The sequence below is a fragment of the Lithobates pipiens genome, unplaced genomic scaffold (genome assembly GCF_037356315.1).
Source record: "Lithobates pipiens isolate NorthernLeopardFrog02 unplaced genomic scaffold, aLitPip1_a1.2 Scaffold_1, whole genome shotgun sequence".
In the NCBI taxonomy this organism is placed as follows: domain Eukaryota; kingdom Metazoa; phylum Chordata; class Amphibia; order Anura; family Ranidae; genus Lithobates; species Lithobates pipiens.
The window spans coordinates 155,713,582-155,736,402 of NW_027507685.1; the positions used below are offsets into that span (position 1 = coordinate 155,713,582).

The following is a 22,821-nucleotide window of genomic DNA, read 5'->3' on the forward strand; positions in this document are numbered from 1 at the left end:
AGCCTCAAAAAAGTTAGATGCCAAGCCCTGCTTAGAACTAGGGATACATTTTCTGACCTGCATAAACCAAGATAAACAGTGGATCATACATATTTGTTGATGGTAAGATTAAGCCAATCCACCTTCTGGTCACCATTTTTGAAACCCCCATAGATCCAAATCTTCGCCCTTTATTATACTACTCCTTTCTAAATATGGATTTAGTCCAAATATGGGCAGTTGTATAATGATGGATGCAGGACAGCCATAATGGCAGGCACCATGCAAGTCCAAATGGTTTTGTCACTAAGGATGCAGGGCAGCCATACGGGCTGGCACCATGCCATCTTATTAAACACGGGGAACTGATTGGTTAATTCACCTGGTGACCAGAGATCCTGAGTGAGAAGCAAAGTGCCCCAAAAAGGAGCAATGGCTCTCCAACTGGTAAAAATAACTTGTGTGGTTCAATTACCATTTTTAGAAGTTTACTTCCCCTTGGTAAAACTTGGCCCTCTGAGGTGAATTTGGACCCCTGTAAGGTGAGGTGGTCTCCTAAGCAGAAGAAGAGGGACTCCATTGTGTATGGAGCTAGGAATTTCAGTCTTGAAAATTCAATTAGGTAATCAGATTCAGCAGTGTTCATCAGTTTTGGATGGTCTAACCCTTTAACTGCATACTCTTCTATTAGGAAAGTCTGAAAGCATGCACTGTTTGAAATAAGAAATGTGGAACAAAGAGATTCAGAATGTGCTAAATGCTTCCATAGTAGTGTTCACACTATGTATCTGTCAGATAGAACAGCATCAGGTCCATAAGTGCGATTTTCAGTAATATGAGAACCTAAGCTCTGCTTTCTTAGGTGACAGGCCTTCTATTTAAACCAATCTTATACTATGAAAGCATTTAACACACTTAACCTGGGCCTTGTGTAAAAGTGTGAGTGTAGAGTTCAAAGGGAATCACAGCAGTTAATATAGTTAAAGGGCCACTAAACCTAAAACAAAAGTTGCCTTTTGTAAACAAGATATTAAATATATTTATAGCCATGTACTTAAGAGATTCCATGCCTTTTCAGAATTTCAGATATTTCTGCCTGAAATATCATACTTGTTTGTGTGCAGCCATATCAGGCTGTGAGAGACTGAGAAGATGCTGACTGCAGTGTCCTCCAATAGGAATACTGGATAGGAAGTCAGCTGTTTTATGTAGAATCATACAGCTTCATGTGGTTAGTTAATAAAGCTTTTATATAAACCAACACATGTTTTAGATTTAGTGACATATAATTGTGACATATAATTGGTAAATTAGTGATGTATCCATGAACAGGCCCAGCAAATCGTTATTTTATTACTATGGTAAAAGCAGTACCGTATTTTCAGTTTAATTGAAATTTAATTGCCAGAAGACTAATGAGCCCTAAACACTTGTTTAACACCTAGTCATGGGTCCTAAAATCTGGATTTGAACACACCATTCTTTCTAAGTGTGATAAACATGAAGGTCTTAGTACTAGGGTTCATCCCTTTCTTCAAATTTTAGACAGACTTACCTAGGAACACCAGGAGGGGCACGGTTAGGTCTTGAAGGAATCTGAGGGGGAGGACCGAATGGGTCAGGGGAAGCCCCAGGCCTTGAGGGGACTGGTGGTGCACTACCAAGAGTGGTGCCAGGTGGTGGTGGTCCTGGAGCTGGTCCTCGAGAGCCAGGTCTGGCTGGGGGAACAGCAGGTGCTCTCCTCTGTGGGGTAGGACTACATGTGGGAGACCTAAAGTAGAACAAGCAATATCAGTTTGAGTGGTAGTAGATTACATAAGCTTAGCAATGGTGAAATACATACTCATAGGAAAATTTTAGTGAGGGAGATATCGAGACTACCATTGTTGACCCATTTCTGAAAATGCTGGTTGTCTGACTAATGGTCCAATAACAGTAATGTTTTCTGAGCCAATGATCAGAGACATTCACAGAGATCAGGGAAGTGGAGTCAAATTGCCTGATCTGCATAATTGTTCTGGGTATATAAACTATTGATGCAACATGACAGCCAGGCAACTGGAGAGGGGGAAGCAGCAGCAATGGCTGCAGAGCCTGAGGTGTAAGGTCACCCATAGACTTACTATGGGGCATCCTTTGTTAGCTGTTTCTCCTCTCTCTTGAAGCTGGTTGTGGAAGCCAATCGTGTAACTGGACCAAAGCACCCTGAGAATAGGTAAATATAAATATCTTTCCTTTACAGGGTAGCTATACTAACTAACCCGCTTAAAATGCGGGTGGGAACAGGTTTAAGCCTAATGAGATTTTGACCGTACTTACACTTTAACCCCAGGAATTAGACATCTACCCTTGCAATGGGCCTCCCCTCCACCCAGCATTCAAGGGTTTATGGGCCTACCCTTTTGTTTCCCCCATGAAAAAAGGGGAAACATGTTTACGGTTATATACTTTTCGTTTCTGCAAGTTGCCGTGTAAGAAAAAATAATGTTCCAAAAAAAAAATCCTTGGTGGGTTTCAGACCACATTCCAGCCACTGTGCAACTTCCTCCAACAGTAAACCTCTCCTCTATCAACAATTTAGAAAACAGGTTAGACGACAGACCAGGCATGCATGATACAAGGATCTGCACCAGAGACCCAATAGCTGAATGTGCAGTACCTACCATAGTGAAACTTGTTTACCAAATGTTGTTGCTAGACTGCAAAGACTCCACTGTAAATGGTGATGGTGGTCAGTTTAAAATTTGGAAGCCCTTTTAGGTAATATGTATTGTGACACTTGCCGTAAGTTCTTTGCTTCCCAGATTATTTTCTTTCTGCTTACCTTCGTCCTGTTGGTACGTTCTGCACCTGTAGCCAAGAATCATCCACAGGCGGAGGCATAGGGGTGCTGGTGGTTGTTGTGTTGATATCTCCAATAATACTTAAGGCTTCTTTCAGAGCATGATACATGCGCAGCATCTCATCCCTGTGCTGTGCCTGTTCTAGCGATTCCTCCATCAAAGTATTCTGATCACCGCATGAGTACAAATTGGCTAGAAGCTCAGAATGGATAAAATCCTTTGTCTAAAAACAATAACAGAAATGAATATAACTATTCTGTCTGCCCAATCTGCACTGGCGAACCTCTAATAAATACTGTCAGTTTCATGTTTCTAATTGTGAAAAATCTGGTTAGGCCTCAGCAGTCGGTTACACGCGGTAGAAATGGGAAGAGATTGCCTTTTACTTGCATACTTCTTTGGAGATGTAAAGATCTTGGACAAAAAGGGGGGGTAAGGGAGATCTGTGCTGCCTTTATTTTCCCAATGTATTAAAGTTGTGAGTAGTTTGTAAGGGCGGGGTCAAGTCATGCTTTCTAGAGAATTAAGCCCCATACAAACAGATTTTATGCTGATGTTTTCCTTCAGATTTACCAAAACCATATAATATGAGGTCAAACCTTTCAATTTGTATACAATCAGGCAGGACCTTGCACTACATGGTTTTGGTAAATCTGAAGAAAAAAAAAATCTGATAGTGTGTATGGGCCTTTAGACTTTGCCTTTGTGAAGGAAAACAAAAGTAAGACTAGACTATAGAAGAGTGTAGTGTGACCAGGACTGGGGGTTATTAGCCCACTTACTGCTACGATATGTAGGGCTGGTGACCTCAAGTACTGTGTACTTGCCTATTCAGACATAATGGGTATTTTATAGCGGCCTGCTTCTTGTTCAGGTCTGTGATAATTTGTCAGTGTTTTGCAGAGAGGAAACTTTCAGAACAAACTTCCTTTGGTGTCTCTGAGATGTCACATGAATACCAAGAGCCTCAAAAGAAGCTGTAAGATGTGAAAGGTGTCTCAGAAAACCCTATGGAGGAAATTAAAGCTGCTGCTCCACTCTTCTGGCGTTAATCCCTCTTGTTAAAGTACTGTGCCAAATTCGTGAAACATTTGCATCACTTTTGGATCCTACAGCTACAGATTTTGCAAAATTGCATTCTAAAAATGGCGACGCATGAACCAAATTCAAGTACAAGTTCTAGACAGGCACATGAATTTGATGCATTCTTCACCACTTTTAGAATGCACAAGACAAACTTTCACAAAATCTGCCTGCTCCAGTCTATGAATTCCCAGTCTTTTAGGAACACCAACCTTTCACCATGCTGACTGATCACTGTGGCACCATGGCACACTTTGAATGGTTTACCTTTTTTTTTTTTTTTATTCTGTTTATTATTTTCACATAAAAATACAATACAAACAGTGAACGCCTCAACTGGAGGCGTCCATCCCGGCCAGCCGGCCGCTGAACTAGCTAACATGGTTTGAATGGTTTACCTTCTTCAATCCACATAAAGGGCTACTTGGTTTACATTTTCCACAGGCCAGAGGTTTGCAGTCCTACCTTGAGTGTGACAATGATGTTCTGCAGTTTGCTGAGTGACAGCTGAGCTTGCCAAACCAAACCCATTAAACCCCCTAGAACTGCAATGGTAGCAACCAAACTGTATGGAAGTATACAGGACTACAGTTGAAGTTACCATCATTACCGTTGCTACTATCTTACTGAACAACATGAAATGTACTGCTGATGTACAGGTGAGCTTTATGGTGCTCATACTTAATGTATATTTGGGCAAATATATAAAAAAAAACAAAAAAAAACACATTTTATATATTTTGCAATGCATATACAGTGAGGAAAAAAAATATTTGATACCCTGCTGATGTTTGCCCACTGACAAAGAAATGATCAGTCTATAAATTAAGTTTATTTTAACAGTAAAGCCCCATACACACTATCAGATTTTCTGCTGATTTTTTCCATCAGATTTACCAAAACCATATAATATGAGGTCAAACCTTAGGGGTTTCAATGTGTATGCCCTTGTACTACATGGTTTTGGTAAACCTGAAGGAAAAAAATCAGCAGACAATCTGATAGTGTATATGGGGCTTTAAGAAACAGAATAACAAAAATATCCAGAAAAAAATTATTTAAAAGAAGTTACAAATTGATTTGCATTTTATTGAGTGAAATTAGTATTTGATCCCCTATCAATCAGCAAGATGTCTGGCTCCCAGGTGTCTTTACAGGTAACAAGCTGAGATTAAGAGCACTCTCGTAAAGGGGGTGCTCCTAATCTCAGCTTGTTACCTGTAGAAAAGACACCTGTCCACAGAAGCAATCAATCAATTAGATTCCAACCTCTCCACCATGGCCAAGACCAAGGATGTCAGAGACATGATTGTAGACCTACACAAGGCTGGAATGGGCTACAAGACCATCGCCAAGCAGCTTGGTGAGAGGGTGACAACAGTTGGTGAAAGTATTCACAAATGGAAGAAGCACAAAATAACTATCAACCTCAGTCTGGGGCTCTATGCAAGAGCTCAACTTGTGGAGTTTCAATGATCATGAGAACGGTAAGGAATCAGCCAAGAACTACACGGAAGAATCTTTTCAAGCATCTCAAGGCAGCTGAGATCATAGTCACCAAGAAAGCAATTGGTAACACACTATGCCGTGAATGACTGAAATCCTGCAGTGCCCACAAGGTCCCCCTGCTCAAGAAAGCACATGTACAGACCTGTCTGAAGTTTGCTAATGAACATCTGAATGATTCAGAGGAGAACTGGGTGAAAGTATTGTGGTCAGATGAGAAAAAAAATCGCGCTCTTTGGCATCAACTCAACTCGCCGTGTTTGGAGGAGGAATGTTGCCTATGACGCCAAGAACACCATCCCCACCGTCAAACATGGAGGTGGAAACATTATGCTTTGGGGTGTCTTTCTGCTAAGGGGACAGGACAACTTCACTACATCAAAGGAACAATGAACGGGACAATGTACCGTCAAATCTTAGGTGAGAACCTCCTTCCCTCAGCCAGGGCACTGAAAATGGGTCGTGGATGGAAATTCCAGCATGACAATGACCCAAAACACAAGGTCAAGACAACAAAGGAGTGACTCAAGAAAAAGCACATTAAGGTCCCGGAGTGGCCTTGTCAACCTCCAGACCTTAATCCCATAGACAATATGTGGAGGGAGTTAAAGGTTTGAGTTACAAAACGTCAGCCTCAAAACCTTAATGACTTGGAGAGGATCTGCAAAGAGGAGTGGGACAAAATCCTTCCAGAGATGTGTGCAAATCTGGTGGCCAACTACAAGAAACGTCTGACCTCTGATTGCCAACAAGGGTTTTTCCACCAAGTACTTAGTCATGTTTTGCTTAGGGGTCAAATACGTATTTCACTCATTAAAATGCAACTCAATTTATAACTCTTTTTAAATGAGAATTTGTTGTTATTCTGTCTCTCACTGTTAAAAAAAAAACTCTACCATTAAAATTATAGACTGATAATTTCTTTGTCAGTGGACAAACGTACAAAATCAGCATGGGATCAAATACTTTTTTCCCTCACTGCACAATTCCCCATGTTTTGTATCTTTGAAAAGTACAGAAAAATTCCGATTGATCTGCCAGAAATCCAGTGAGCTCTTAACTTCCTGTAATGACCTGACAATGCTTTCCCCTGCGGCACCTAACTCCAAAGGATTGTTGTCAGCCATGCTTTCTGGACTTCAGAACATCTCCCCTTATGTTATAGAGATGGAGACTGGGCAGTCTTCTGTAGTCTCTAAGAGGAAGACTCAGGCAGGCCTAACAATGCTGCTTGGCATTTCAGGGCAGCAGGGGTAAAGTTGCAAATTTACTACAGGAAGTTAGGAGACCACTGAATTTTTGGCAGGATTAGAAAGTATTTATCTGCACTTGTAGCATTTTTAAAAGAGAAGTATGACTTTAAAAAAAAACAAAAATGTATACTCAACTAGGTGTATGTCTGTCCCCTGCTGGCTCTGTAGTGAGAACTGAGGGATCAAACACCACTGATTGCTCAGTTCTCCTCCTCCGCTCTGAGCAGAGAGCCGTGACAGTCAGTCAGCAGCTCTCTGCTCTTTCCTCAGCACTCACTGCAGCGCTGGGCTGTAGAGGGGGTGGAAGGATGGCTCAGGCTCTTGGTGGATCACTAAGAGGCTGAGTTAGGTGTCGATCCAGGCTACTGGGTGGATCCCAACCATATTTTTGGAATTTTTCCAGAGCCTGGACTGGCTCTGTGACATCAACCCGAAAGCGGGCTTCAGCTCACTGCTGGCGGAAAATGAGTCACAGGAGTGCAGAATAAACTGCACTCCTGTGATCCATTGAAGAAGTATAGTCAAAACAAATTAGCTATACTTCTCCTTTAAAGAGAACAAAACAAGGGAAAATGTGCATGTATTGCAGAGATGAACTGAATTCATATATATATATATATATATATATATATATATATATATATATATATATATATATATATATATATATAAAAATTTATTTTACATACTTCAAAGACACTATATGATTACTTACATTGTTGATCATAAGATGCATTATGGTTTTAGGCATTAAGTCCCGAATGGTCTTGTTGACTATAGCCATGTAGGAATCCACAAGATTACGGATAGTTTCCACCTGCCTTTCCAACTGAGGGTCCATTGAATGCATAAAGCTGTCAGATCCATTCTCCTCTGACTCACTAGACTGCAAAGCCAAGAGAAATAAAAGAAGATATACAAAGCTTAAGATGGAGTTTGGCAGAGTCCTACATGACGGCGTCCATGGCATAGTCTGTTACTGACACTGAATTGAAACAGCCAGGCAACCAGTGAACCAGAAGGAATCTTCCACATTGTTTACCAACACAGGGTTGGGTGATTATGTTTTAAAGTCTTGGTAGTTTGGAAGACTTCTGTACCCTGTAAATTTCATCTGCTTGTACGAAGTAAGATCTTGAGTGGACATTTAGTTTAAAGTGGAAAATTAGCCAAAATCTGTTTGGATAAAGATGGGAAGCACTGGAATCTTTGTCAAGGTTTAAATGCTTTGTCCCTAATAGGGAGATTTGCCTTACTTTCTGTGCCAATGAGTGTGACCTAAAGGGTAAGTTCACCTTTACAGAAAAATCTGTAAGGTGAACTTACACTGGACCCCCACCTCACCTCCCTAGTCCTGCTGACCCGGAGTCCGGCGATCAACAGCTAGGAGACCTTGTATAGCCACTTCACCGGTCCAGGGCTTAGAGAGCCCCTCGGCTTAATCTTCTAAATGCACCTTGTACAGGGTTACGTTTAGGAGCATTCTAATTGGTCAGTGCCATCACATGGGCGGCGCCAACCAATCATAGCCCCCGTAGTCAGCCCAGTCACCGCAGATGAAGAGGAGAGGAAGTTGAAGGGATTTCAAATCCCCAGACCAGTAAAGCGGGGATACAATCTGCCAGAATGGGAGATCACCGGCTTCAGGTACTGTGAGACCAGGTGCGATGGGAAAGGGGTCCAGTGTAAGTTCACCTTACAGATTTTCTGTAAAGGTGTACTTACACTTTAAAGTGTAATTCCAGAAAGGTTTAAGCTTAAACCTGCTCCCATCCCTTCCTAACTTCTAGCAGGAAGATTATACTTATACTCCGAATGCTCTGGTCCAATCACGTGATATCCTCAGTGGTCAACTTAGGGGGAGAGAAAAGCGCGGGGACAATGTCTGGAATGTCTGGGTGGTGACGTCACCCATAGGCTCACTATGAGGCATCCATTGTTGGCTGTCGCTCCTTTGTTCCCTGAAGCTGACTGCTGGGAGTCGATCAAATGACCAGACCAGAGCTCCCTTAGAATAGGCAAGTATAAGCGTCTTTTTTCTACAGGGTAGATAGTATAGGAGTTAGAAGGGGTGGGAGCATGAAGCTTAGTTAGATCAGTCCTGGAATTCCCCTTTAACTCTTCCCCTTTATTTCCAAAACCAAAAAAAAGTTTTAGTTGGACTTCCACTTTAACTGAGTAAGAGGTTGTCATAATGAATGGTGGTCGGTAAAACAGTTTTAGTGGACCAATTAAAATCTTACTATATACACAATAAAAAATACAAATTACCTTTTAGAGACTTGCATGTTTTAGGAAAGCTTAAATTGCACCTGTGCCCAGACTGGGGGTATTAAATGTATTTATATATTCAAAACAAGCATTAAAAGTTTTAAAACAACTCGTCACTGACCTACCTTTGTTGCTACAAGTGCTGTGGAGTAGGGATCTGTTCATTCTGCAGCATTTATAACTCATGCTAAAATCACATGCGCTAACACTTTTTATTTTTTTTTGTCAATGCTGCATTACCTTTATTATGTGCTGTTGTATGATTTTTTTTTTTTTAACACTTTGGGCTGCAGTGGTTTTTTTTTTTTTAATCCCACAGCGAAAACCAAAATTCTTTTTATTCTGGTCTACTGCAGATTGCAATGAACTGTGGTAAAATCAATGTGTCCCATTTTTTTTTCTCCAGCATGCACTAAACCTAGGGCATTGATGTGAATTAGTATTAAAGTATAACTAAAGGCAAAACTGTGTCTGTACCGCCATTAGGAAGACTCACCCTCTCTATTTGTCCTGTTTGCCATTATCACTGAGAGTGAAAGTGAGCGAAAATCCCAAATTTTGGGTTGTCACCAAAACGTGAATAGAAGGGAAATGTTCCAATGGGGAAACAAATTCTGAAACCATGGTGACAACCAGGGATTCCCTCACCTTGGAAGGATTTCCTCACTTCCTGTTTTGGCTAAGGGACAGGAAGTGAAGGGAGTCCCTCTAACAGGGGTCATAACACGCCTTTACTTTTTACAAAAAAAAAGTCTTTAGTTATACCTTAAAGAGGAGGGCCGTTTAAAAAAAAAAAAAAGTCAGCAGCTGCAAACACTGCAGCTGCTGACTTAATAAACACACTTACCTGTCCAGGGCGCCCGCGATGTCGGCCGCCCGAGGCCGACCCGTCCCTCGGCTCTCGGGTCCCGGCGCCGCCATTCCCTCTAAGGGAAACAGGCAGAGGAGCCTTATGGCTTCACTGCCCGTTTCCTACTGCGCATGCGCGAGTCCCACAGCTACTGCGCATGCGCGAGTCCCGCAGCGCTTTCTGAATGGGACGCGCTGTGTTCTGGAACACACAGTTCCCAGAACACAGCGCGACCCATTACCCAGAAGACGCCGCGACGAAGAGAGAAGACAGAAGATCTCCGCGGAGGAGGAAGATTAGGATTATGTGCCTAGCAACAGGCATTTCTGGTAAGTAAAAAAAAATATTTTTTTCATTTATTTTTTTTTGATTTTTTTGTAATTTTTAAAAAAAAATTGTTTTCAGGGTGGCCCTCCACTTTAAGTACAAGGTTGTTTGCCTTGTTCTTGTGTTGGGACTGTGTTGCAGCCTACATGTTGAGAACGACAAGTCGTGTTTTAGTCAGCATCTAACAGAATAACACTTGCTGTTTGTTTACAGTTGAAGGCTTGGCAAAAGGAGAGAAGCTGCAATTTTATAGTTTCTGATGTGAATTTGAGGATGAATCTCACCACAGTAACAATATAGGGGTTGAATTACTAAAACTGGAGAGTACAAAATCTGGTGCAGCTCTGCATGGTAGCCAATCAGCTTCTAACTTCAGCGTGTTCAATTAAGCTTTGACAAAAAAAAAAAAAAACTTAAAACTGATTGGATTCTATGCAGAGCTTCAACAAATCTTGCACCCTCCAGTTTTAGTAAGTCAACCCCACAGAATTCAGTGAACGCTTGTTTTAGGCCGTGTTTCCCTACATCCAATTTGCATGACAGGAGATTGTGGCCGGCTCTCAATGGAGCCAGTTTCACACAGCGTCGGGTCGGCTGCAGTCCACGTTTAAAATGGGCCCCGTGCGTCTTTGGCTCCAATTCAGGCAAAAATGTGGACCTGATTTGCACCTGAATTGGTGAACAGGGACGCGCCGGACCCCATGTTGTGAACCATGGCCGCAGCATATGTGAACCCAGCCTTAAAGATCTTTTGCTGATTGTTAAGAATATGTAAATGCTTTACTGTCCATTGTCTGGGCACAGGTCCTCTTTAAGACTGAAATATGAACTGTAGAAGGAAATATAAATCCAAAAGAGGGACAACGGAGAAGATAAATCTCCCAGGTCCTACCTGTGCTGTTTCACTTCACTATTTCATGTCAGGCATGCAAAATAAAAAGAATGTTAATGGAGAGAGTTTGGGAGAAAGTCAGAACCAGGAGAGAAAAAGGGGAGAGACCCCAAATTAAAAGTTCTGACCAGATTCGGAGACAGACTAAACTGAGGATATAAAAAAATGATGAGGGAAGACAGTAGCCCCCCTTAAAACATCCAGCCGGGGCCACTCATGGGAGAAGAAGAAAGGAAAGTGAGGTTGTTAAAAAGAAGCAGGAAGGAGCATCAGGACTCCTCTGGAGCTGACTGCACCACTTACTTTATCCTTGTCCTTTGAGGCCAGATTGAGCCACAACACAATAAAATAAAACACACAAAAAGGGGACAAAATAGAAAAACACCAAAATTAGTGGTTAGGGAAGAATCCCTGACTCTTGTTTTTTATAAAATGATGACACAGGAAATAAGCACAGTGTGAAGACTGGTGAGAAATGACCAATGGCTTAAAATATTAAGCCACTGCCAAATGGCATCTCAACAAAGGGAACTATGAGATGTCAATCCGGGAGCAAACGCAGTCATCATCTCAGCAATCATGACCAGCGTTTATTATATATTCTCTTCTAGTCCCACACCAATTTCATTACTACCTAATGTAGGATGACATAAGAGATATGGTATGCTTTTTTTTCTAACCTTTATTGTCTATATACACTATTTTGCCAAAAATTTGTGGACATCAGACCATCACACTTATGAGTTTGCTTAATATTAATATAAAGCTTATCATCTCTGCCCTTTGCAGCTTATGCACACTATATGGACAAAATTTTATCATTGCACTTATATGAGTTTGTTGGACATTCCAAAACCATAAGCATGAATATGGAATTGCCACCCTTCCTGGTTTTAACAGCTTCCACTCTTCTGGGAAGGCTTTCCTGCATTGGTTCAGAATGTGTGGGAATATGTTCAGGTAAAAAGGCATTGTTGAGGTGTATGTTAAACAAGGGAACTGGCTTGGGTTGTGGTCAGGTCTTTGTGCAGTGTTCATGGAGCTCACTTTGTGTACAGGGACATAGTCATACGGCAACAAAAAAGGGCCTCCCCCAAACTGTTAATCCCCATACACAGGGGCCGAATGTTGGGAATCAACAGCCAGTGGAAAAAAAAAAAGAAACGGCTGACATTTGGCCTGTGTGTATGTCTGTCCGACAGAAACTGGCCATTCATGCTGGAAAACCAGCAGCCGACTGACTCCCAAACCATGTGTTCAGCCAATTGCAGGGTGCACTGATCGGAGTGTTCTGGCAGGGGGCGTCATCCTGTCAGAGCACAACAGCTCAGCAGGAGAGATCTCTGAACTAACCTTGCATGGTTAGTACAGTGGCTCTGACCAGAGATGTCAGTTTTTCTTTGTGCAACCCAGCGGTTGTACTGTAGTGTGTCCCTGGCTTTACCACCATTGTCTAAAATGTATTTGCATGCTGTAGCATTAGCAGTACCCTTAACTGGAAACACCTTAACTCAGTAATTTTCAAGGGGTATCCACATACATGTGGGCACACAGTAGATGTGACGGTCAGGTGTCCGCAAGCCTTTGGTCATATATTGTGTGAGGCATTATTGTTTAAAAATATAGACTTGCTATTTACTTTTCTATAAAGAAATTTATGCAGCATTGCGGGAATTAGGAGTAGTTCTGATCTTATTGTTTTTTTGGGTAATTTTTAAGTTAGATTTTCTATCAGAGGAATATAAGGTTGGAAAGAAGTTTGGAGAGTATCTTTTAAAAGACAGAAAAAGGCATGTAGCTATAGTGCAGCCTTTTATTTCTCATTAATAGGTGCTCTTTCTCCTAAAAAGATTCTTGATCTCCACCTCGAATGGCTCCTTGGTCTGTTGTCAAGAGACACCTCACATAACCTCATACTTATTGCCGTTTAAAACCAATTAGTATTTTATCAAAAACCAGTGCAATTTTTTTTGTTAGTGGTCAGTCTAATAATAGCAATCAATTGTTTAGCATGCAGTAGATTCAACTGCTTTGTGCAAAAAGAAAAAAAAAAACATTTGGAAAACTGAAAACATCTTCCAGTCGTACATTTTGGTGGTGAGCATATTAATGATTGTGTGGGTTCTTATTTACAAAAAAATATAAATAATTGGTATTTGGATAAGAACAAGGTTTTTAGAACACCAAGAGGTCAATAAATAAGCAGCAAGTGTTGAGGCAAAAGCATAAGAGCATAAACAAATGACCAGTAACAAATGGACCAGTCCCAGTAACAAATCATTCAGGGACACAGACAAACAACATATATTGTGTCAGGTCTTGGATTGTCTGAAATTCAGTACTATAATTTAATTAACAGGGCTGGATTTGCTGTTAGGTACAGTAGGCTTCTGCCTATAGGCCGCAGAGGTAAACACACACAATGTCACAATGTTCTAGACCAGGGTAGGCCCAGTAATTAAAAAATATTTTCTTTGAAAAGGGGATGTTATTAGTTCCATAGGCCTCAGTGATGGAAATTCATTAAAGTGACCCAGTCACTATACAAATATATGCAACAAATCCTTTCCCCTAAAAAAAAAAAAAAAAAAAAAAAAAAACAACTTGCAAGAATCACTGGAAAACTGGCCTTTCAAGACGTGTAAATCTCCAGGATTCCTCAGTGGTTTCTCCTGCTGACCTTCATATCTTTACTGAATCCTTTATTCAGAGGAGGGTAGAGAAAGGAATCACTATGACCTGCAGGGGACCGAGGAGAGTGACACTACTGGAAGTATGGGTTTCCCAGCATACTTAGGGGGATGATTTTACAGCATCGAGTTCAGCAGGGCAGGAAAGGAAAAAGTAAGTACCTTATTTATCGGCTTATAACACGCACTTTCCCCCCCTGAAAATAGAGGGCAAACCGTGCGTGTTATACGCCAATATTTTCTTTTTTTACCAACGGGGTGTCAGGCCTCTCCTGGCCCTGGGACAGCACTGCTGGCATAGTCTAAAGTTAAGAAAAAATCACTACCAGTCATTTCTCATACACTGCTCCTCCTGTGTCAGTATCGTAAAACAAAGCCTCTAAATACCTCATTAGCTCCGTTCTTTCCAGTCGCTCTCCTCCTCCGAGTATAACTTTAGATTGGAGGAGGAGAGTGGTCACATGACCATCCATGAAACGCCAGAGAAGAGCAGTCATGTGACTGGTTCAAAGAAAGAATGGCACTAATGAGGTATTTGGAGGCTTCAGTTTGCAATGACACTGACACAGGATGGGCAGTGTATGAGAAAGGGCTGGCAGTGATTTTTTTAGAACTTTAGACTATGCTGGCAGTGCTGTCTCAGGAGACTTTGGTTCTCCTGGGAGTGCAGGGGGTCTGTGTATGGGGCTGTGGAACGTTTTTTTTCCCTGAAACTCCCCGCCTTTTTATATGCCTGTGCGTGTTATACGCCAATAAATACGGTAATTACTGTCCTCAATAAAGGGAAGTTTTTCTGTGCATGTTTTGTATTGAGACACAGTTGCTTTAAAACCAAATCCTTAGAACTTTTAATAAAGTAGCATGGAATAAAATATGTCACCAACATTATTCAGTCTTGTACATACCACAGCTCTCTCAGGATAGACACCAGCACGTAAGAAAGATGCCTTCCAACTGTCCACTTCTTCCTGAGTCTCGCAGGCCAGCTCCAACTGGCGGTAATCCTTGTAAACATTCCTGGAAACAGCATAGACCACAAAGATCATCCTCTGGAATTAGTAATACTGGTTCTCATCTATTGACATATTGTATAGGGTGGGGAAAAGGTAAAAAACCCCTGTCCGTTTTTTTTTTCTTGATACCGGTTTCCTACTGGGGAGATTTACCTTTACTTTCTGGAAAGGCAAAAGTAAGTAAGTAAGAGGGAATTTTTTCAAAGTATGGGGATATTTATTCGTAGACAGTTGTCACCAGAACAAGTGTCTCCTTTGAAAGGTTTTCCCCTCAACCCTTTTTCTTGTTAAATTGTAAAGTGTTTGTATTTCCCTTCTCTTTCTGGCCCACTGACAATGGTCAGCAGAACGAATAAAGAGGGAAACTCACCAAATCAGAAGCACAAATAGCAATAAAAAACTGACAGAGGTCTTAAGCTTTCCCTATTCTGTCCAAGACAAAAAATAATAATTGGCTAGTCTAAGGGGGACAGGTTCAACTTGTCTTGGCAGCAGTAAACCATGCATGAGACAAGAACACCCAGGAACAGTATAAGAAGGTTTGTTCTTCTCTTTTATTCATAAAGGTAATAATTAAACAATTTACAGCAGTGGTTCCCAACTCCTGTCCTCAGGACCCACTAACAGGCCAGGTTTGTAAGATAACTGAAATGGTAATATCATTTGCTGCTCAGTGATTGCAGTATTCTAGTCTGCATCTCCCCAAGGTAATACATAAAACCTGGCCTGTTAGTGGGTCCTGAGAACAGGAGTTGAGAACCACTGGTTTACAGGCTTTGTACAGCAAGTAGAGATTTACACGTCCTAAAAAAAAATCTGCTTGTCTGAGCCACTTAACTAAACTCAGGGCAGTTCAGGACTAACAGAGTGGCCCTTAATAGGTTCACAAAAACCAGGCAGCACATGCAGCTTTTAGTATTGTTTCAGCACTCAATCATTTCACCCACAGCAGTTAGAGCCCTGAGCATCAGGCAGCTCACATTTATATAAATGCCTGTGCACAGCTGATTAACAGTGAGGTCTGGCTAACAGGAAGTATGTAGACCTCTAGGACTAGAGGCTTTATACCCAAAAACTCTACAAAGCTTACAAGCACTAGCACCCTGAACAAGACATAAAAAAAGGTGCAACACAGGGAAGGCCTTGCATATTTCAGCAGGGCAATGCTAAACCGCACACTGCATCTGTGTAAGCTTGCCATAAATATTAGAACATAATTTAATCTAACAATTTGAAGATTTCACCCAATGCAGCAGTAGGTATCAACAAAAATAGGATTTTTGTACTCACATCCTTTTCTCTGTAATTCACCGACCGACACAGCTCCTCTCTAACAAAATGGGTTGTTAGCCCTATCACTAGGAGATACTAGGCAAAGTTGTAATAGAACACTTCAGAACTCTTAGTTCCGCCCAGGGGGGTGGTACCTCAGGCTACAATCCCCCACACTCTGCACCAGCAGCCTCGGTATGTCAACAAGCAGTATAACGTAAAGAGAAAAAGGAGGTGCTGTGTCGGTCGGTAAATTACAGAGAAAAGGATTTTACGGTGAGTACAAAAAATCCTATTTTCTCTTATATTCACCAGCCAACACAGCTCCTCTCTGTAACAAAATGGGACATCCCCAAGCAGTGCCAAACGAGGGGTGGGAAAAAAACAGCCTAAAACTTCATCCACCATGGCCAGTGGGAACGAGTGAAACTATACACACAAAAAAAAAACAGCAGTGCGTGAAAAAAACACCACGCACAACAGGGTACCCTCAACAGGAGTGATCCCCAAGACCGCAGCGAATGCGGAAGTAATGCAAACAGCGCTTTAACATAACAGTACTGCGTTTTTATCGAAAAACCAGGAAAAAACATGGATTGCATAGTCAATTGCAACTACACGGCAGCCTGCAAAACTTTGCGGCCAAAACAGGCATAAGCCGATGCACTGATGTCTACCTTGTAGAACTTGGTAAACGTAGGGACAGACGACCAGGTCGCCGCTTTACACACCTGAGCGACAGGCGCTTGGTGTCGGAAAGCCCAAGACGTTCCTATTGCCCTTGTGGAGTGGGCCGTGACCGGAAAGGGGGGCACCTGCCCCTTCAAGGCGTAGGCTTGTACTACAATCTGTCTGATCCACCTGGAAATGGTGGCCGACAAGACCGCCATGCCTTTCTTTGGACCAGCCACCGAAACAAACAGTGAGTCTGACTTCCGAAAGGGAGCTGTGGCAGACAAATACACCTTCAGAGCCCTAACCACATCTTAGGGTGCTTCGGCTTAGGACACAGAGTGGATGCCATCCTTTCTCCTCACACATGGAGATGTAGGCCTTCCAGGTACGATGGTATATCTTCCGAGAAGAAGATTTCCGTGCCCCCAACATAGTTAGAATCACAGAGTCCGACAGACTCCGGTTCCTCAACACCTGGCTCTCAATAGCCATGCCGTTAAAGCCAGCATTGGTAAAGCAGGATGGAGAATTGGACCTTGAGATAGGAGGTCCTCTCGCAACGGCAGTCACCAGGGAGCGTCTGCCACCAGACGCACCAGGTCTGCGTACCAAGGATGCTGAGGCCGATCTGGGGCAACCAGGATTACTGGGATCCCCTCGGCTTCCACTCTGCGAAGCAGACGTGGCAACAGTTTCAGTGGAGGAAAGAAGTAGATCAGCTGGTACTGACCCCACGGAGCCACCAGCGCGTCTGACGCGTCTGCCCACGGATCAATTGTCCTGGACACGAATCTTGGCACCTTCCGATTGAGACGGGAGGTCAGTAGATCCACATCTGGTGTGCCCCACTTCAGACACAGCAGCCTGAATATCTCCTGATGCAATGCCCATTCTCCTGGGTTCAGCATCTGTCGACTCAGATAGTCCGCCTGCCAGTTCTCCACTCCCGGGATGTAAATGGCCGACAGGGCCGGTACGTGTCGCTCTGCCCAACGAAGTATGTCAGCGACCTCCCATGCAGCAGCTGAGCTTCTTGTTTCCCCTTGGGGATTTACGTACGCCACAGCCGTGGTGTTGTCTGACTGTATCCTGATCGGACGCCCTTGAAGTCTCATCGACCATATGTGGAGACACAGCCTGATCGCTCTCAATTTGAGCAGATTGATCGGCAACTGGGATTCTTCTGTCGACCAGAGGCCCTGAGCCGACTGAACCCCCATCACTCCACCCCAGCCGGATAGACTGGCGTCCGTTGTTATCCCCGTCCATTTCAGAGGAAGGAACGATTTTTCGGACTGAATCACCGGGGACCTCAACCACCAGATCAGTGAGTCCCTGGCTCACCTGGATCTGTCGATCTAGAGACAACTGAGATTTGTTCCATTTTAACAAGATCTCCTTCTGCAGAACTCTGGTGTGGAACTGGGCGTAAGGTACTGCCTCGCAGGAGGCTACCATGAGTTCCAGTACTCACATGCAAAACCGGAGCGATGACCACTTGCGGTTCATCAGTAGTTTGACCGTGGATCTGAGAGTCTGCAATTTGTCTGAAGGGAGAAACACTCTCGCTTCCCTCAGCCAACAGCAAACCTAGATACTCCAGATGCTGGGTCGGCACAAGCACCAACTTCTTTAAGTTCAACAGCCACCCAAATTCTTGCAGGGTCTGCATAGTGATTGCCACATTCTCTAATTCTGAGGTGGAAGATGCTCTCAGGAGGAGATAGTCTAGGTATCCCATAATCGTGATCCCACGTTGTCGCAGCAACGCCAAAACTGGAGCCAGTAACTTGGTAAAGACCCGGGGGGCTGATGCCAGACCAAAGGGAAGAGCCACAAATTGGTAATGGGCTTCCCCGACTGCAAAACGCAGAAACATTTGATGTCGAAGGCATACGGGTATGTGCAGGTACGCATCCTGGATGTCTAAGGACACCAGGGAGACCCCGTGATGGAGCGCAGTGACTACTGAGCAAACTGATTCCATTCTGAACCTCTGCACTTTTACAAAGTGATTGAGGGCTTTTAAGTCCAAGATTGGATGTACCCCTTCCTTCTTGGGAACCACAAACAGATTTGAGTAGAACCCCTGGAAGCATTCCGAGTCTGGAACCGGTACAATCAACCGGCAATTCAGCAAATCCCTTACCGCCCCCAACAGGGCCTCCCGGGAAACCAGGGATACGGGTATGCTGGAGGGGAAGAATCTGTTTGGTGGCCAAGAGAGAAACTCTATCTTGTAGCCTGTGGAAATCAGATCGCAGACCCATTGGTCGGATAACCAGAAGGACCACCAGGCTGCAAACTCCCGAAGGCGACCCCCCACCCGAGACATGGGTGGGGGCAAACCTTCATGCGGTAGCACTTTTGTTCGCAGGCTTATTAGGCTTGCGGTTCCAGGGATGTTTTCGACCGTCCGTGGGCATCCTCTCGGGCTGGGGACGTTTTGTCGAAACTCCTGTCGGACGAAAAAGCCGTTTGTTAGCAGAAAAAGAGAGTCCTTGCCTACGGCGTGGCTCCTTAGCTTTTCTGGCCAGTGGGAGCAGAGTACTCTTACCATCTGTGGCATTTTTAATAATGTCATCTAGCGAGGCCCCAAAGAGCCGGTTGCCAAGGAAAGGAAGATCCATCAAGGCTTTTTTGGATGCCTGGTCAGCCGACCAGCATTTTAGCCAAATTAGGCGCCTCAGCACCACAGCTGACACTGAAGCCCTGGATAACAGGGGGAGAGTATCCAGGGCCGCGTCAAAGACGTACTTAAGGCCTTGTACTAGTTACTCTGCTAGTTCCACGCAGACAGGGGAAGCCTGTTGCTCTCCCAATTCGCGGTGCAAAAGTTTTGCCCACTCAGTCAGTGTCTGCGAAACAAGTGCAGATGCCAGTACAGGTCGCACGGCTGACCCCACAACCGTAAAACAAGTAACGAGCCACCGCCTTCCTGCCCGTGGGATCCTTGAATGCAGGAGTCCCTTCAACCGGGATCGTAGTTACTTTATTTAACCTGGATACTGGGGGGTCCACGACCGGAGGAGCCGACCATTTCTTGAGAAGGCTTTCCTCAAAGGGGTAACGCACCGCCATGAATTTGGGGACCGAAAAGGTCCATTGTGGGCGACCCCATTCCTTGTAAATGTACTTGTCAAAATAAGTCAGATACGGGAATACCTTAGGTGAACGTGCTGGCTTGCGGGACCCAAAAGGGACCGGTACATCAGCAGAGGGATCCGCTGGCTCATGAATCTTCAGGGTATCACGCACAGCTGTGATAAGTGCTCCAACAAGCGCTTTGTCGCGCACGGACCCAGAAGGGGACTCATCCTCACTGTCTACACACTCCTGGTCAGCGTCATCTGACAAGACAGAGCAGGGGTCACCGGCCTCAGCAGGACCCGAGTCTGTGTCAGAGCTCTCGCCAGAGGACGGGTGGGGGGGCCTGGGCTACTTTTTAGCACCTTTCTTCCCACGCACCGCCTCCATCTTGGCAACGAACGAACTGAGGACCGCCATCAGGGTGTTCATGGGGACTGCGCCATCCGCAGGTGACCCGGTCGCAATTGCCTGGATTTCAGGGGAAGAAACACCAGTCTCTGAAGCAATGCTGACCCTACCCTGTTTGGCACCCAAAGGGGACTTAGGACAGTGACAGTCCCACCTTCCTTGCTGCTGCTGACTGAGGGGTTCTAACCCGCCAGACTCACCGCCCTGAGGAGTTCTGCACTGTTTACAGCAGTGCCTGTAGACCCCTAGCGCTCCCAGATGCAGAGGAACCAAAACTGTGTCAGTGGCAGTCCATCAGCACGATTGGTGAATGATCGCTGAGCGATCTGAAAAACATGCTCAGACTACATAGAAGAATAGACTCCAGTGCTCAGTAATGACAAACAGGAAGCCGAGGGCACATGAAGCTGCTGCTAGAGCACAAAAACGTGGTCCGGCTTCAAGAAAATGGCCGCCAGTGTACTGAATAGGGAATCACCAGGAAAATCCCAGAAGCATGCTGTCCTTTGGCCACACTGAAAATGGCCGCCATGAGAGACAGAAACAAACATGTGACAGAGACCCAGCGCAGCACCGACACACAGGTAAACCTCACAGGCACCCCCCGGGAGTTTAAGTACTTAGGATCCAGGCGCCCCCAATCAGCCAAAACTCAGGTGAGAGCCCAGGAGCACACACACACCGCTCAGTACCCATGCACACCCCCCCCCCCCCCCGTGAGGGGGGAAGGAGGGGAAATAGGGACAGGGGAGAGAAGAGAGGGGGGTGAGTGGGCCCCTGAATCGACCTCCCAGGGAATGCCCAGCTGCTCAACCCTGCCGAGACAGGGAGAGCTGTACTTACCAGTCCTGAAGAGCTGGGAGACATTCCATATTAGCCAACTCCTGATCAGTACAGGGAAGGATACTGGCCCGGCATACTGTGACGCAGACATCAGTAGCCCGGTCATATGTATGCCCCGGAGCTTACCGACCACCTCTGGAGCTGAGGTATGTCGTGGCCTGCCGAGCCATAGCTGCGTCCTGCACGTGCTCGATGGCCGGACTGGGGAGACTACAAGGATAAGTGAACCAGCCTGTCACCCAGCCGGCTGTTGATAGAAGATCACAGGATCATTCATCTTGCGCAAAAAGCCAAGCTTCTGCATCAAAAAACACAGACCTAAGGGCCCGCAGGGTATCTAGGTCTATCTCCTTCACTAGGCAAAAAAAAACTGAGGCTGCTGGTGCAGAATGTGGGGGATTGTAGCCTGAAGGACCACCCCCCTGGGCGGAACTAAGAGTTCTGAAGTGTTGTATTACAACTTTGCCTAGTATCTCCTAGTGATAGGGCTAACAACCCATTTTATTACAGAGAGGAGCTGTGTCGGTCGGTGAATATAAGAGAAAATAGCTTTGAGTGGCATTCACATTTATGCTGAATACATCCAGGGGAATAGCAATCAGACAAGGTTCTCAAACCTGTCCAAACAATGCAATGCCTGCAGAATCTGCTTCTGCCACCATAAAGCTGGATAGTTACCCCATCTGTCAGTTCCATGTGTATGGGCCCCATGCATGACTTCTGGCCAGCTAAAGTTTGAACAAACAATAAATCTATCAGGCAATGCCACCAGTCTGAAATAGCCAGGCATTGCAATTTTCTCATCTGGTGATAGGTTACTTAGGCACATTGTGGGATGGAGAAAATCTTATCTAATGGGAGTGTTGGGTGGTGCATCTGACTGTTAAAAAGGTATGAGATATGGTTATGATGTTTGCTAGAAATTGATGCTCTGACCAGATTGTTATAATTTATTTTGGTTCCATAAAACCTTTCTGATATAAAAAAAGAAGCTGATGCTCTTAGTTTATATAAGCAGATATTTCCACAGTGTTACTTTCACCTCCTGGCTGTGGAGGTAAGGCTGACACATTTTGCTGCTGCTTCTCACACCAATTACAATTTTACAAATATACAATACATTTTTTATTTTCAACTGCCTCCATTTTCTACTAGGATTGATTTATTGGAGTTTTAGATTCCCTGAATCGAGTTCTCCTATATCTTGGTAGATGATATGCACTAAAGGTGCATATCATCTCTGCCGGAATATTGTTTTTTTTGGGTGCTGTTCAACTGCCTAGACACCACACATGGAGATAGGTCTTATATTGTGCTGCTGGGGAAACAGACTATGTCGGGGTTTGATGCAGGCCACCTGTGGGTCCCTAGCAATTTCTGGCTGTGCATCTCCATGGGGTGATCTATCAATAATTCTGGCAGACATTTTTTATATGCATTTATATATATATATATATTCACACACAACTATTTACTCTTGATATGAGATTTATTTTCAGTAGTTTGGTTCATTTACAAATAAATTATTACAGATATTTGTTCTCCTTAGATATGCCTCTGAAGAAGGGAATGTTTTCCTGAAACATGTCAGGAGTTTTGGAGTTCACATTATAAAATCATATATGAAACCTTTGATGTTGTGCAGACTATATATTTACATGTATGATTCCACGCATTGATATATGTATGGATTTATATACTGTCCTATAAAACGATTTTGTGTATTATTTTTGTGAATAAATTTGTAATATATTTTTTACTCATGTTTTGGTCTGCCTTAAAAGTCCTGCTGTACCGGGGGTTACTGTGATCTCCTTGCTTGTTAG

At 43.9% G+C, this 22,821-nt stretch overlaps 1 protein-coding gene across 16 annotated transcripts in view; it reads right to left on the reverse strand.

Annotated features, from left to right (window-relative positions):
• The window catches only part of DNM1 (dynamin 1), a 305,071-nt gene that overhangs the window by 40,983 nt on the left and 241,267 nt on the right, over nt 1-22,821 (reverse strand). For all 16 annotated transcript variants that reach the window (XR_013273564.1, XR_013273522.1, XR_013273538.1 and 13 more), the window contains 4 exons: nt 14,600-14,711; nt 7,380-7,550; nt 2,804-3,045; nt 1,535-1,750 (listed from right to left, as the gene is read on the reverse strand). Coding sequence is in view for 13 of the 16 variants with exons in the window: in XM_077478763.1 (XP_077334889.1) it covers nt 1,535-1,750; nt 2,804-3,045; nt 7,380-7,550; nt 14,600-14,711 (741 nt within the window). In the remaining 3 variants the exon portion in view is untranslated. The remainder of the gene's footprint in view (nt 1-1,534; nt 1,751-2,803; nt 3,046-7,379; nt 7,551-14,599; nt 14,712-22,821) is intronic.